We start from the raw sequence: 16,421 nt of genomic DNA, 5'->3' as shown, positions 1-16,421 counted from the left end.
TTAACACCAGGTAAATACTGGGGGCACTCCTGTGACATACTGAGTGTAATATTTGTGTACTTAATTGACGCCTTGAGCCGTCTTTGTTGTGATTTTTCTCCACTGTTTACATTAATCATAGTAAATATAAGACATCATATTACTGCCTCAATTAATTTGTTTGTCTCATGCCAGCAGCAAAAGCAAAAATAATCCCAAACTGAACTATTTTTGTTTTTCCATCACACCATACTGATTTCTGATTCATACATCTTAGACATAAGTTAGAAAAAATCTTGATGTATCTTGACCATGTACACATAAAATGTCTTCATTATGATTTCTTTGTTGCTGCTGTAGGTCTGTTTGCTGTATGTACGGCAATGCATCATTTATATATCATTTATATATGCATACATACATACATTTGCTGGATTACTGACCATCAGTTCTTCACTACTTATGGTGCATTGTGGAATACTTTGACTGCACTATATAAGGTACAAACATCAACATTTGGACAGCACTACAGTGTGAGTGTGGAAATGTCAAGCCTTTCAGCTGTTTATCCTCATGTTTTCCAAGTGAGTGACCTCAGCTTGTTCCTGGTTTTTGCTGTTTGCCTTCTTTGCTTGTATATTTTGTTTCTGGACTTTTTCATCTCCAGCTCTTTGCCTGCTCCCTGCCTTTAGGTTTGCCTGATGGATTGATTACCTTTTCTTGGCCTCTGCTTTGTTTTGATAATGTTATTGAATTTTATATAACTAACAACAGCCCAGGTTTGCTTGTTAGGGACTTTATTTAATAAGGTACAGAAAGAATGATTTTTGATCATGAAACTAGGAAAGGTTGGATGCAAAGTGACTTATTGAGACACTTATTTAAAATGCTAATGATAAGTTATGTTTAATGAGCAACACTGAAACTTGGTGGCAATATGCATTAAGTAAAAATTCCCATGTTCCCATATGAATGATCAGGAAGTGTATTAGTGCTCATCCCTACATGTCACAGAGGCTGATGTGTATTAATGAACCGACAGCTTGGCATTGTTCTATAAACCAGTTATCTTTATTCACACAGTATAAACAACAAACAGCAACAGATCGAACCCTTCTGTAGAGTGTAGATGGACGGTGGACCCAGTACATCTCAGAGGGACTGACTGAGACAGAAGCCAAGACACAGGACTTATAATGGTTCAGATTTCAGAGTACACATACAGCATACGCAAACCTATCATATACATGAACCTTGCATGTTCCTAAAGCCATTCAATCAGTTTGCAGATGAACAGAAGAAAGAGGACAAAGTACAGTCATGCTGAGCAACAGTTAGCTACAGTATGAAACAGAGTCATTACATAAAAACCAAGTAAAACATCTCTTTACAAAGATTATTTTATATAAATGATTTGAAGTGTACAAAACAGTATATTACACATTTCTTGATGCGTGATTCTGAGCAAAACCCAGTAGCCTACAGTACACTTCCCTTCAAAGTACTACAAACTACTTAACTGGATTACAAGCTACATAGAATGCACTGTACGCGGGGTGGCACAGCAGTCCCACATGGCATCAGGAGACTATGGGAAAAGGAAAAGATCAGCAGCATCATCTTTTATTAAGAACACACACCTAGAAAAATGCACCAGGCCTCATATATTGCCGATATCCCATGCGAAACAGCAGAATGCCATTCAGACTAACCACAGCAAAGGATGCTGCCCCCCCCAACAATACATGGTTTCTATTGTTACAGCAGCATGTAAACATCTCCGCGGCTGCTTCGTAGGTCTATCTTTCTAATGTTTTTGATATACATATGATAAGTTAAGGCTCTTTAAGGACCTGAGGATTTTGAACATATGATGAGGCACACGGAAGGCAAAGAATAGCTCTAGACACACAGCTAACTAAAAGAATGAGGACATGAGATAGCCACGAGGGTCTGGCCATCAGTGCAAGTCAATGGCCAAGGTAGAGGAATCCAGGAGAGAAGCTCTCCACAACAGCTTGCTGCTTTCTGTCATGTGGATGCCTTTTAAGCACTTTGCTGACCTTATTGTCCTGTCTTGCTTTTGCGAAAAGGGGCACCAAAAACATGTCATGCTAATATTTTAGCATCCAGAATGATGAGTTCACACTATTTGTATCCTGAAAGAGTTAATGTGCAATCATTCCCTCAATCCATATCAATCTTACAGCAGTATTTAGAGAGGATAAAACAGAATTTTGAAGTTCAGCAGAAGCTAATTTAGCCTTCTTTAGTTACTGTGAAGGTTTACTGCATGAAAATTATCCCACTAACAAACGTTCTGCATCTAGGAGAAGCCAGAGAAAAAGATTTGGCATTAAAAAGAAGAAATCTTTGGAAGATAGCTACGTCATCATGTTAATCTTGCATTTCACTTTAGTACATTAATAGTCCAAATGGGTGCCCTCTCCACACATCTACAGTTTAAATACAGAGCGACAGTTGTGCAGTATATTACAGGTGGAGCTGCTTTGGATGACATGTGCATCATAACGTCTGTCTAAAGGTTATGTACATCTGGCTCCAAACATTCAAAACTCCTGTCAATACACCAGTGGATGAAATGATGGTAGCTAAAGTTGCACGTAGCTAGTTTCACTCTGGTAGTCATTAACTACTTTAAATCCTTCAATTTCCGCTTAAAACAGGTTTTTATGGTTAAAAGACTTGTTTTGGACCAACAATTTTACTGGACTTCTTTTATTATATCCTTGCTGATGTAACAGGACTGTTTTTGTTGCATTATCATCTCCTACTGGAGTACAGCATGGCTTCAAAACAAATTGGTGACTGGTCAGAAATAAGATTTTAGTTTTAATGAAGTTATGATTGAAGCCTGGAATAGCATATACCCCTCAAATCTTAACCATCTCAGCTTTCCAACGGCATATAATGTGTAGGTACTTAAATGGTAGCCTGAGTAAAAAATAAAATAAAATGAAAATTTCACATCCTGTTCATGGGAGGTCTGGTACCAACGGGTTAATCCACTTAAAAACCTGGTCCATGGACCAACTGTTTGTATGTGAAAGGAAATATATAAGTGAAGGCTACTAATCTGGCCTCTTCTACATGAGCTGCTAGCAGTGTGTGGTTGCTCACTTTGCAGGGCAAAGTCCCGGCAGCTACAGGCTAGCATCTGGTCCCCTGGCCTGACCAAATGACCATTAGCCCCAAACTAGCAAAGCAGCTATACAATACAGGCCTTACTGAGTAGCATCCTATGAGAAGATGGTGCTGGACATTACATCTCCCTCCAAACCCAATTAGTTTATGTTGTTTCGTTATTAGCCACGCCTGCTAATGCTTACTAGCCAAACTGGGTCATACAGATAACATCATTGCTCCTCTCTCTTTTAAGCTGAGAGCGAGTCTCTGTATCTTGCAGATAGTTTTGTTTCCCAGAGGCTGTTGTCATTAAAGTTGTGAAAGAGGGCAGGTTTTTACCGATGAGGAGCTATAGTTTATTCCACCATGTGCCTCTGCCAAGGCACTGCTATAATTTTGACTATAGTTGTTGAATCCTTATCAACAGTAGTGTTAGGAATCCATTGACAGAGTAAAGCCTCATGTTGAGGGTGAGCTTCAGAGGTTTTTTTCACATATGAATCACAACAGCATTTCTCATAGTGTAGCCATGTTATGGACAGTGGGAACGATTAGCATCTTAAGCTATAATTGTCAAACTTCCACCTTTTCTCTTGTAATTGGTGCCAACCTGACTTGGATGTTTATATTTAGCATTTGTAGCAGTTTGATGACTAGATAAAAACTCTGAGCCAACCTCATTAACAAAATCCCATCTAAATTGACTTTAGCGGCTTACTTTGTTTGCAAATGTTAATACAGTTTGCAGAACGATAAAGCATTAGCATACACTGTCTAATGCTACTCCTCTTCACAGTTGGAGAAAAATGACCAATAGCCCTACCAACACCAAAGCAGTCCTTGGGTAAAATGTTTGAACAAAGTGCAGAAATCAAAATGCAGTGGGTAGTAATTCATTCTCATGACTGGAAAAAAGCCTATTATTTATTTTAAAAGAGAAAAGGTGTGCTGTCCAAACTGCAAATCGAAAAACTTGATGATATTCACCATGCAATGAATTGTTCTTACCCATTAAGCCCAGGCCGACTTTAAACCCATTAAGACAACAAAAACTATAAAAGCTCAACATGTCATACAAAAAGATGCATATAAGACATTTTTCTCTTTTATTTTTCTCGTATGAAAGCTGCTTTGGTAACAACATAGTCACGACATCGGTCAATCTTCTTTACCTGGCCTGGGTGCTGAAGGGGACTCCACATTTGCCATCTCAGTGACCTACTTTTACTTTTTTTCCCATCAGCATCTTCCCTCTGCCTCTAAAATCTAAATGAATGGATCTCATTACACCAGAGTGGGCTGTGTTTACGTTCTGTTGGAGAGCTGTCTCCACATCAGATGCAACGTCTGCTGGGAGCTGTTTGTCATAAAGATGTCCGTGCTGTGAAAGACAGCGCTATTGTGCTGAGGGCTGATAGAGTGGAGACCTTGGATGCTGAGCCGACTGCATTGGGGCCTGAAAAAGCATTGAAAAGATCATAGCTGTTAGTCTGTTTGGGGTGGAAGAAGCAAGACTTTAACATTTTTTTCTAAATCTCCAGCTGCTTTAGTAATTTTGAGCTCATAGTTTTAGTTTTTTAAAGCTGTGGAATGTTATCATCGAATCTGATCTTCACCACACAATTATCACAGTACTGATGGTGTTGTGATATCAGTGGGCATCCCTTCTTGGATAACTGAAGGGCGCTAAGAGGAAGGGAAGGATGAATGGATAAGAGAAGTATGGATGGATGGATGGATGGATGGATGGATGGATGGATGGGGGAGCGGAAAGATAAATGAATGAATGAGATAGGAAAGGGAGGGATGGATGAATAATTAGGGAGGGATGAAAGAGTGAAGTGGAGGATGGTTGAACAGATGAGGGAAGTAGGGATATACAAGAAAAAGAGGGATGGACAAGAAAATGAAAGGATGGATGAACATCCAGACGGGGGAAGAAAGGATGGATAAATGGATGAGAGAGGGAGGGATAGATGGGTGAGGGAGGAGTAACTGAATGGATGAGATAGGGAGGGATGGATGAATGATGATGAATAAGGGCAGTAATTGGGAGAGTTTGAGAGGAGGTGAGGAGAGCTGATAGGGTGAAGCAGGTAGAAAATGACTGAGCAGGTGATCAGAGGGCGAGGTGGAGGCATGATCCTGCTCCTGATCTGAAGTGAACAGATTAACTTCATTTATTACCAACACCAGGATACAATGACATCACTTTTCCTAAACAGACTGTTTTTATTTTACATCCAGCTTAGGGATTATGGTGCAACACAGAGGCTGCTATTACAGCTGCTGGTTGTATCACATTATTTTCCAGCTCTTGCTGTTTCTTCGGAGACAATGACGACCAATCTGCTCTGGTGAGACAGCAGCAGGGGATAGGATTATTCAGCTCTGCCACCTGGGAGTCACTAACTAGCTCTCCACTGACCTGGTATCCTTGGGATGGTGATCTGCCTGCTACTGCTGCCATCTCCTCCCTCTCCAAACGGCTTTATCTGGATGATATAATCCTCATCAGTGGGCAGAGCAAGCTCTACAGAGGTGGTGTTGGTTTCCATGACGCTGGGCCGGCTGTGCCTATTCTTCTTGTACAACACCTAAAGATGAGGTCAAGTCAGCAGCATGGCACGGCAACATACACAATTTTCTGATTAAACAAAAAGAGCGCATGCTTACTTTGTAACCAGTGACCTCTGACTCGTTCTCCAGAGCTTTGACCTGCTCCCAGTTCAGTATAATCTTGGAGTTTGATGTGTTCCACATCACTTTACCTGGCGGCTGACTGGGTGCTGTGGGAAGTAAACCACATTATTCACCTCAAACAAAAGCTGTGTGGTGACAGTGAAAATGTATTCTCTTCACATCTAACGCTTACGTGGTTTTTTGGTGGTAATGTTGAAGTAGTTGCTGGGCGGGCCTGTTCCAGCTGTGTTATACGCCCTCACCGAGATGTAATATGTGGTGCTGCCTCTCACCCCGTAGATAACAGTAGACGTTTGATTTCCTACAGTCCTCTGCACGCTGGCCATGTCTTCCTTTTCACCTTTACTCCAGTACCTCAGCTGGAAAGGCAACAAGGCAGAACCGCAGACATGAACGCAGAAAACACGACACACAGACACCTTAAAAGCTTTCTGTTATGCCCTGTCAATGAAGTGCAGACTAAAAATGGGGACATGTGAACTGAGCTGCAGGGAAGATGTGAACTGCTCTGAAAACAAGCTTTAGCAGCATGTCATCCCGCGTGTCAGAGGTTTTTTAGTTATGCATAAAAGAGTGTAAGAAAAAAAGGAAAACAAAAACAAGGAGAGAATGGGGAAACTCCCCTTCCATATACTTACACTGATTAGATTTTCTATTTTTTTTCCTGAAATAGCTGGCATACTTGGCAGCATGAGTATAATCTGTTTGTCCTGGCAGGAATGATTTGCTCAGGCCTGCTTCTTTATTTACTTTGAGTGGTCAACATTTGATAATTCCAGCATTTTATGCAGTTCGAGGAATGAAAAACAACGCCTTTGTTAACATGCAGGATTTTAATAATGAGCAGAATTAAAATGAGAAGAACTAACTAAGCGAGAAGCTGCTGTCTAAAACTGCATTGTGGTGTGGATTAGAGGCTAAACATTCCCTCCCTTAGAGCATTGCATCAGTACGCTAATCAGGGTTGTTACAGTACTTAGGTAAGCAACAAGAGAAACACAGCTAAACCCACAGGCTTGGGACTAGGCTGGACCATTATGCGTGCAGCAAGCTATTATCTCGTATGCCCAAGGTGCATGAGTCTGAAACACTCATCAATAATAGAAGAGAACAAGATTCAACAGCATTAGTTGCAACGTGCACACACACACTCACACACACACACACACACACACACACACACACACACACACACGCAGTGCATACGACGGAAGCACACACAAACAAATTTCTGTGCAGCTCACCTCATAGCCCAGCACTCTTCTCTTGCTGGTATTCCAGGGCAGAGCTTTCCACGAAACTTCGATCTCTGATGCAGAGAGGCTCTTGGCGCGGACCCTGGTGGGAGCTCGGCCAGGCTCTGGAGTTAATGTAAATAGATTTTTGGTGTAACATTTGGCTTTGATGAGCCCTCAAAGAAGGAACATCAGAACTGTTTCAGAGCTACTTCTTTCATCAAAACAACAGAAGGGTGGAAGTAGGAACAAGTTGTCTGCAAGTGCTGATAGAAGAGTGTTGGCTGGAGGAACAATACTGACGCTGTTCAGCTTCAGAGTGGATCGACTCTCACACAGTGCTATGCATAATTATTAAACTAACAACAAATTTTTATATATTGCAAAGAAAATGAAAAATAAGTGCATAAACAAATCAAAACATGAGCAGACATATATGTTTATTTACGGTTATAAAAGTTTGTCCAGTTTTAATGTGCTTGTTTGGTCTGAACAGCTTTATTCTTCAACCATGTCTTAATTCTCTTTGACAAACTTAATTTCCTTAAGTAGTCTTCAGGAATAGTTGTCCAAACTTATTGGAAACAACCTGGCTAATGGCTGGTACACAAGATGATAAAAAATCAGGCATTTAACAGTTTTGATCGAACTGTGTGTGGTGTGCTCCGATAATCTTAGCACGGAACAACAAACACATATAACGATGCTGTCCCGCAACCGATCTAGAATCTAGTCCTCCGAGCCAGAAATCTTACGTGATCAAACGTGATCGAACACAAATGAAGAAAAAGAAGCATAGCAACAACTGGAAAAATGAAGAAGAAGAACCATGGCAACAACCGGAAAACACAACACCCAGGATGGAAGAGGACATAATGTAGTAATGATAGTGATCTTACATCTATTAATAACAGAAAAATACAGAACTGAAATAAATAAATAAATAAAAATAACAGACTGGAGACGGCATGAACGTGGACTTTACGTCTTCCTTGCTCTCCGGTCAGCTTGCTCTCTGATTGGCTACATTCCGTTCCATGTCACTCCATGTCACCATCCCCACAGTCCCAACTTACCCCGGATTTCCACCGGGTGCGTGTTAGCCGTGTTATGGCTGCGCCATGGCCTCTGCTGCTGTTCACAGCTGTTTTAGTCAATGGTTTGGTTTCCACTGGGTGCGCCGCGGCATGTATCAGAAGCGTCCCAGAAGCACATTGTTGCATGTCTCCGCTAAATTTATGAGCTGAGTATATTTTTGACGCTGCATGCACCCAGGATGCGTCAAGTTCTGCAGTTCAGATAGGGGCAGACAGGAAATCAGACACGGGAGCAGTGTAAAACCTTCCAATATTTTTCAAAATAAAAGCCCCTGAGCAGGTTTGTGCTGCTGAACCATGAAAACACAATATGTTTAACAGGTCAGGGTGTCTCTGAGTTTGTGTTTTTTTTTTTTATTTTTTTTTTATCATGGGCGATGAGATGTTCATCCTGGAAATAAAGAATCACATGATTCTCTAATTCTCCTGTGATTTTGTGATCTTGCGGATCCAACTAGGCGGACAAGCACCTGGTGCAGATTGCTGCGTACCAGAGGTCAGAACAAAACCGTGGAGCAGCCGTAATGTGTCGCACACACAGCCGGTGGAAATGAGGGGTCAGGAGTCGTCGGCTTTCCACACACGTGAAGATTTTTGGTCGTAAATATACTTCCGATTGTCAGCCCCGACCTTTTTCGGAGCCAAATGTAAGGGACAAATTTGGTCTTAACACACCTCAGACCACATGATAATTTTCTAGAAAAATCTTATAAGATAATTGGACGTGTGCTGTTCTTGGTCGGGAAGGGGGACAATTGGTGAAAAACAGCCCAATAATTTTTATGTGTGTACCCAGTTTGAAACTTAAAACAGGTTCTAAGCCAAGTTGTGTGTTACATATAGGGACAACACTGGTTCATTACTTGGAGACTCAATAAACAAACAAACAAACTGTTTGTTATTTAACTGAAAAGCAACCAAAATACTTTGAAAGACCTTCAGAAAGTTTGATAAATTATTACTCTAAATAACTTTAAAAGGTTACAAGAAAGTCTGACTGCCTGGAAGTAAAACAGAAAGATTAAAACATCCACATTATTGTTCTCATGCAGTTATATGTGAGCTGAACCAGTAAATCTATTGCTGTATATGACAAAAGACCATTCACACCTTCCTCAGCAGAATAGATGGTTGTGACAAGTCCAAATGGACCCTCTCCCTCGTTGTTATAAACCCCGACCTTCACGTGGAAAGGCGAGAAGGGCTGGATGCTCTCGTTTTTAAAGATGTATCTGGATGCTTCCGCAGATGGCACGGCTGCCTGCATCCAGCCTGTGGCACCGTGGGGTCGAAATGCCACCACATAACCGAACCCTGGTCCATTCTGCAACTCCTCTGGAACCGGCTGGAGAACAACAAATCCATTCAGTGCAGTTACAAACCAGATACAGACCAAAGATGAGGCTTCCTCATTGTAAGGCAATGTATGAGTTCACATATAATGCACTGAACACACAAGCACTGCTACAGCACACACCCATTCCAGAGTACGGAGCACTCAGCATGATAACACAAGTTCAGCTGTAGTCTGATAACATGCCCCAGACATTTATAGCTGCAGACTTCGCTCTGGTGGATAAACCATCCCTCTTCACTCCTGTCTACTGAAAGATAGATGCTCATATAAAAAGCATTTCATTACTTTTGCAATGTCACGAGAAGAAGCACCACGTGGAAAACTCAGACTGTGGTCTACATACAGTACTTGAACTCTGGAGCACCCTGGACATTTATGCTCTCCAGAGAACTGTAATAGATTCAAAGCTCTGACCTTTTTTATTAACATGCTTAGAGATTTGGATTTTTCATAACCTTTCAAACTGAGGAACATAATGTTTTGTTATGAAGTCTGTTCTTAATTGTCTGGCCGAGAGATTTCTCTCAAAATGTTGCTGTTCCAAAACAATTTGTTTAATGCCACACTTTTTATGTGGCATTATTGGCGCCAAGTTTCCTGTAGTTTGTTTCACAGATTTCTGATTTTATGCGAGATTTTCTTTTGTGGTAAAGGTTGAAAAAAGTAACCTTCCTTTAATATGAATATATTTATTTGTTTTCTTAACTCTACTTGTTACCTTTTTACCTGGAATGAAAATATAAGGTAGAAAAATTTTGTTCACTGTGTTTGTTGTCTATAAAGTTTGGACAGTCAAATTGTGGAGGGGGGGTTTGAAGTTTGTGTGTTTTATTTGTACAATTCTATTCAAGGGGCTTAAATGTACAGCCCAAATTCCAGAAACGTTAGGATGTGATATAAAATATAAATAAAAACAGCAAAGAAGGCTATGATTTGCTATCTCTTGCACCCATATTATGTTCCAAATAAAAGATAAACAACATATTAGGTACTGAAATAAGGTCATTTTGAATGTGATGGCAGCAACACATCTGCAAAAAGTTGGAACAGGAACAACAAAAGGCTGGAAAAGTAAGTGGTACAAATCAAAAACAACTGGAGGAGCATTTCACGTTAATGAGGTTAATGGGCAACAGGTCAGTAACATGACTGGTTATAAAAGCAGCATTTCAGAGGGGCAGAGTCTCAGATATGAAGATGGACAGAGGTTCACCAATCTGAGACAAGATGCATCTAAAAACTGTGGAACAGTTTAAGAAAAATGAAAATGTGAAAATTGTGAAAACTGTTAAGATTCTATCATGTACATGTGAGCCAAGCCAAATTTATTTAGATAGCACATTTCATACTTAAGGAAACCCAAATGCCCTGTACATTACATACAGTGGGTTATGATACAAACAGATGTCAATAGGAAACACATCATCATTATCGTTATCATCATCATCATCATCACCATCACCATCATTATCAGTGTAAAATATCATGAAATTCAAAACTAGCCATTAGTTTTCATAAAATAAAAAATGTCTCAGTTTCAACATTTAATATGCTGTTTATGTTTTATTGGTAATACAATATGAGCGGATTAGATTATGAAATCACTGGATTCTGTTTTTATCTACATCCTACAGCGTCCCAACTCTTTTGGAACTGGGGTTGTAATTGGACCGACTCAGTGCTTCATCTGGAGATGTGATCTGGTCCTTCATTATTTCTGTAACATGTTGTCAAAAGAGCTCCCAGTGTGAAAGAAACAAACCTTTGTCATGCTGCAAAGGCAAAAATGAATCCACCAGAGAGACAAATCACAACAGAAGTGGAAAAATCTTCTTACATGCTTAGGGGGAAAAACACACTGGTGGACGATCATAGAATCCTTTTCATGGCTTAAATGCAAACAAACCAACCAACCAACCAAAAAAAAAACAAAAAAACCTTCATATTATTGAGCCAAGTGAAGAATCTTCTCCAGGAGAATACACCACATGGTGCCAACCATTCATAAGCCTCAGGAGGAGAGGCCTGATAAGATCCAGCCATCAATCACTGAAGAAAACACAGGATGGATTAAACTAAAGTCAACCTGCATCAGAGGACGGTGAGAAAATAGTACTTAACAAGCTTAGAAAAGTGATGATCCCATGCATTTGTATACACACCATGCTGGAGAAGACATTGTTAAATGTTTGATGTTTTTTTGTTATAGTCAATACCTCCAACATACACGTCTACAAGAGACATGACTCAAGTGTCCTCCAACTTTTTCCGCTCTAAGGATGTTGATCTTAGTAATTCTTTAAAGCTAAGGCAAAGCATCAAACTGTTCGTGTTTGCACCTCTGCCAGCGACATTCTCGCAGCTTGTGCTCCACGCATCATTTGGGCAAAATATTTTTCTTGTGTGGTGTACAATTATTGTTTGGTCAGAAATTTGAAGTGGGCGTGGTTAATACAGAAAAGCAGGAAACTGAAATTACATTTTTGCCTTTCCGCTGTTGTGAAAGGCAGAGGCAGTGAGACAAAAACTTTACAGTCTGTCATAAAAAGGCCCATTTATGCCCCCTTTATGTACATAAATAGGTACATCCATTTCAAACATCACTGCCTTCATACTTTTAATGCTTCCTTAGCATGATTGTTAGCCAATACATCTACCAGTGGGCAGGCCAGAGTTCAGTGTCCCTTCGAGTTTCAACATCAGTTTCAGATACTAATAAACAAGGCAACAGTGGATATCAAGATAATGTACATTCTCAGAAAAGACATAAAAGGAGGTAGACAGCGGTGGTCTGTGCAGACATTAAATACATTGTGGCGGCTTCTTCTTTGTTCCTTTTGCAGGTCACATATCAGCTATACTGTAAAACACTGCCCCATCTTTTTCTGTAGTACTGCTCAGTTTGCTCCATCTACTGTACGGATACAGGCATGTACGGATTTGTGAGAACCCCAAAAGGATCAAATTACACATGTAAATGACACGAAGATGAACGAAATGCTCTGTATCCGTCTTTAGCGTGGAGCAAACACGGACAATGCCCCAAGCAAACCCCTGCAGGTGAGGCAGAGGAGACCAGAAAGTATGAAATGTCCTTGCCATAATTAACCTCCTGCCACCTTGAGAAGTAAAACAAATTTTACTGTTTTTGCTGAGTGTGTACAAGCCTTTAGATCAACTTCATTTTCAGTAACTAGTTGTTTGGCCCACATCCAACCTTTTAGAACCAAATTACCTCCAGACAACAGACATGTCATCATATTCAACTTCAACATCTGCTACAGCTTCACTTTCTGAACTTTTCCGTCCATTTTCAGTGCTCAACATCTCCCGTAATGCACCTCCTGCAGCAGAGCAGCAGAATTAGAGGTGCAACAGTGAAAAAGGTTCCCCCTTAAACATTTTCTCACTCTGGCATATTCCTAACATTGTTAAGGCTGTTTAAAGCAGTGTTTGCAACACAAGACAAAATATTAATCAGAAAAAAAGCGGTCTTGGTGTGAACTGGTGTACCAGCCAGTAATGGTAGCCATACAGGAACACAGAGATCACCAACTCTGCACCTGTTTAGTCATTGTCCTGCAGGTTTTAGTTGTATCCTTTCTGCAACAGCTCTGAGATTAATGGACATTATGAAGATGGTTGAGAGGCTCGAGAATCTTTTAATTTGAATCAGGTGTGTTGCAGTAGGGAAACATCCAAAGCCTGCAGGACAGTGGTCCAGGAGGTCTGGAATAGGTGATCTCTGCAATAATGCCACATTCCCACAGATAAGTAAGACCATGACCATGCAATAAAGTAATATTTTCTTCAGATGTCACCAGATGGGCTGTGTAGAGATCAGGGTTTGCTCCTACGACATGACCGTCACTTTCATGGACATTTTTAATCTTTACATGCAGTTGCTCTTAAAACCACTGGGGGTTGCATTTTCTTCAAACTAAAAACCTCTAATTTGCATTTAAATACTTTCAAATTATAATATATTTCAATCTGTGCATTTTATTAAGAGTTTGTTTATCATTTTCCCAGAAAATAAGTGTTTTTCCACATGATCAAATAAAACTGAACTGAAGTTTAGATACTTTTTCTAGTCCAGGCTTTCCCCCTTTATTTTCCCTTCAGGCAAATGTTAAAATTACAGATGAAGCCTTCATCCCTTCTGTGTCAAAAGGAAAAGTGCCAGAGAAATTTTCTGGGCCGAGGCAAAATAACAGCTTTGTTAAGCAGACGTTCCACTTTAATTGAACTTTTGTGTATTAAAACATCAAGACTGATTCTGTGAAACATTTCACAGCAGGACGATTTGGAGCTGCCTGAATAAATAGAAGCTTCTGAAGCTCAGTTGATATGCGTGGGTCTTTGTAGAAAAGCAAGAGAGCAAAACACACACAAAAAAAGAGACGGAAAGAAAAAGAAAATAATCTAGAAGAGAAGTTGGGACTTTGAAAGAATTGTTGAGTTTAATTATCTTACTGAAACCTCAAAAGCATTTTTCTCTCCCCGGGGTGACAGCAGCAGTTATTGCCTCTGTGTTTTTAAAAATGAAATGCCATACATTAAGCCATTCACTTGTTATTAATGAAACAGAGGCTCAGATCCAAAGAAAATAACATCGTCTGGCTGCCTCCCTCCTGGATGAGAGGGTCCCCAGCAAGCTTGCTTACCTCCCATGTGATGACTAATTCAGAGCGACTGCCTCCACCTCCGCTCACGTTAGCTGGTGTGACCTTCGGAGCTGGAGGAAGAAGACAGCTTGGCTTAGCTATGTTGGCTTGACATGAAACTCTAAAGGAACATGTAATCATTTTCTCTGTTGTTGCTCCCACGTGATGCTCACCATCATCAACACAACCACATCAGCAAGTGTCTAACTGCTGAGTTCAAAAATATACCACAGAGATGAGATGCAGAAAGAATCTAACATCAGCAAACAGCTGCTTTTAGAGATGCTTTGCTTTTGATTTTAAATAGGTTTGTGATTTTTATGTTGTAACTAAGGCATAGTATCCAACAGCCAATAAGCAATGAAAATATCTACCTCTTGCAAGCAGGACAAAGACAGAGGAAATGTGAGGAGAGTGAGTAGTATCAAGGTTCCTGTAACCAGGGAGCTGCCAAGGGCATCGTTCACCCATGGAACATGTGCCCTTCCCTTTAGATCACTCTATTGTTTGACATTTTGTTAATGACTTATTCATGAAGCTGCAGTAGAAGGCTGTCGGTTAAATTCATAAAATCTGGAAAAGAGAATATCTAAAGAAGAAAATGTGTCTATTATGGTCTATCTATCTTAACAGCAGCATTCACAGTATGAGAAGCATATCTATCTATCTGTCTGTCTGTCTGTCTGTCTGTCTGTCTGTCTGTCTGTCTGTCGATCGATCGATCGATCAATGCATTCTCGGACCTTAGGCTTTATTTAGTTGCTCTGCAGTCAGAAATCTGGGAGTGGTTTTTGACGGCTCGTTAAATATGGATAAGTTGTTAAAAGAAGCATTTTTCTTTTGAACTTTTTCTTCTTTTTTTTAACTGATGAAATTAAGCTCTACCTCCCCCTCAAATATTAGGAGAAACGTATTTATGCTTTTAACACCTCATTACGCATGAGGTTGTGATGCATTGTTCACTTGTTTGGATAAATCATGTCTGCATCTTTTACAAACAGTTCAGAATGATGCAGCTCATCTTTCAACTTGTATGAAAACGCATTCACACATAAATCCAATCTTGGCATCCTTTCCCCGGATTCCTGTTTGTTTCTGAATTAATTTTAAGAATTTATTGCTTACTTTTAAAGTTTTAAATGGCTTGGTAACTTCTCTTTTAGCAGCTCTTGTGAACATTTACACCTCTGCCACACACCACTCGCACTGCAGATGTGTTTACGTTGTTGCTTCAGTCTCACCTCTTCCTGACGAGTGGAGTATGTTTAGAATGAGTTTTTATTGTGCTTTTATCTCCTTTTACATGGGTTTATTGTTGCTTTGTCTTTATGTTTTATTGCCTTGTTGGAGGCTGTATATTTTATTTGAATGTGAAGAACTTTATTGGTTTTAAATGTGCTATATCAGCAAACTTGACCTTGACTTTTAAATATTCTGATTAGAGGCTGTTTACACCTGGTGCTAACATCGGTTTAATAGTATAAGCACAAAAGTGCCCTGGGCCATGTAAAAGGACCACCAACTGATCTGATACCAGGATGGTTTCTCACAGTTACTGGAACCAAGATACTTTGCAAAAATCTACATCTAAACTTACAGAATCAGTAATTCACAGCGTTTTATGGTAATTATGAGAACTATTGGACAGAGAACTGAATGTCTCTTGTCAGTTCTAGGAGTTACCTGTATATGGGCCTGAACCATCACTGTGCCAACATGTTTAGAAGATTACACACAGCTGCCGGCTTATTTGAAATGACACAGCAAGAATGTGTGGGAATATTTTTATGGAAGGATTTTTTGGGGGCTAAAGGTCCTGCTTAACTGTTTTATTGGGGTATTTGTCAGTTAAAAGGAAAAATTATTTGGGGACAATGAGGATCAATTAATACCCATAATAAGAAGTTTAAAAATTAAGTTGTGTCATCTGAGTAACTTTTCTTTTGTATCGTAAAATGCTTCAACTCACAAGAATATCAGCTTGTTGAGCAGAGAAATTTCTCCTTGTCTCAGCGCTGTTAGAAAAATGTTGTCATATGTTCTCGCCGCCCTGGTTTGGGAGTAAGCCTGCTCCTTCTGTGGTGTCCAACTGATATTGTGTGACTGGTCAGAAATGTGGATTGCGGTTAATGCAGAAAAGTGGAAAGGTGTTATTTCTGGTTTTCTGCTGATTCATCAAGGCTGAATGGATAGTTTTGATAAACAGCTGAGGTGGTGAGGAAGTAAAATAATATCT

The 16,421-nt window shown here is 40.1% G+C and overlaps 1 protein-coding gene across 3 annotated transcripts in view; it reads right to left on the bottom strand.

The window, feature by feature from the left end:
* Window positions 1-1,026: 1,026 nt before the first annotated feature.
* LOC121637452 (contactin-4-like) overlaps window positions 1,027-16,421 on the bottom strand; it is a 229,672-nt gene continuing 214,277 nt past the window's right edge. For all 3 annotated transcript variants that reach the window (XM_041981642.1, XM_041981641.1, XM_041981644.1), the window contains exons 17-23: window positions 14,186-14,256; window positions 9,272-9,506; window positions 7,074-7,189; window positions 6,002-6,188; window positions 5,803-5,915; window positions 5,555-5,723; window positions 1,027-4,582 (exon numbers count right to left, since the gene is read on the bottom strand). In XM_041981642.1, coding sequence (XP_041837576.1) covers window positions 4,491-4,582; window positions 5,555-5,723; window positions 5,803-5,915; window positions 6,002-6,188; window positions 7,074-7,189; window positions 9,272-9,506; window positions 14,186-14,256 — 983 coding nt within the window. In that variant the 3' untranslated portion in view covers window positions 1,027-4,490. The remainder of the gene's footprint in view (window positions 4,583-5,554; window positions 5,724-5,802; window positions 5,916-6,001; window positions 6,189-7,073; window positions 7,190-9,271; window positions 9,507-14,185; window positions 14,257-16,421) is intronic.

This window comes from Melanotaenia boesemani, chromosome 3 (assembly GCF_017639745.1).
Source record: "Melanotaenia boesemani isolate fMelBoe1 chromosome 3, fMelBoe1.pri, whole genome shotgun sequence".
Taxonomy (NCBI): domain Eukaryota; kingdom Metazoa; phylum Chordata; class Actinopteri; order Atheriniformes; family Melanotaeniidae; genus Melanotaenia; species Melanotaenia boesemani.
This window is presented reverse-complemented; position numbering and strand designations above follow the sequence as displayed.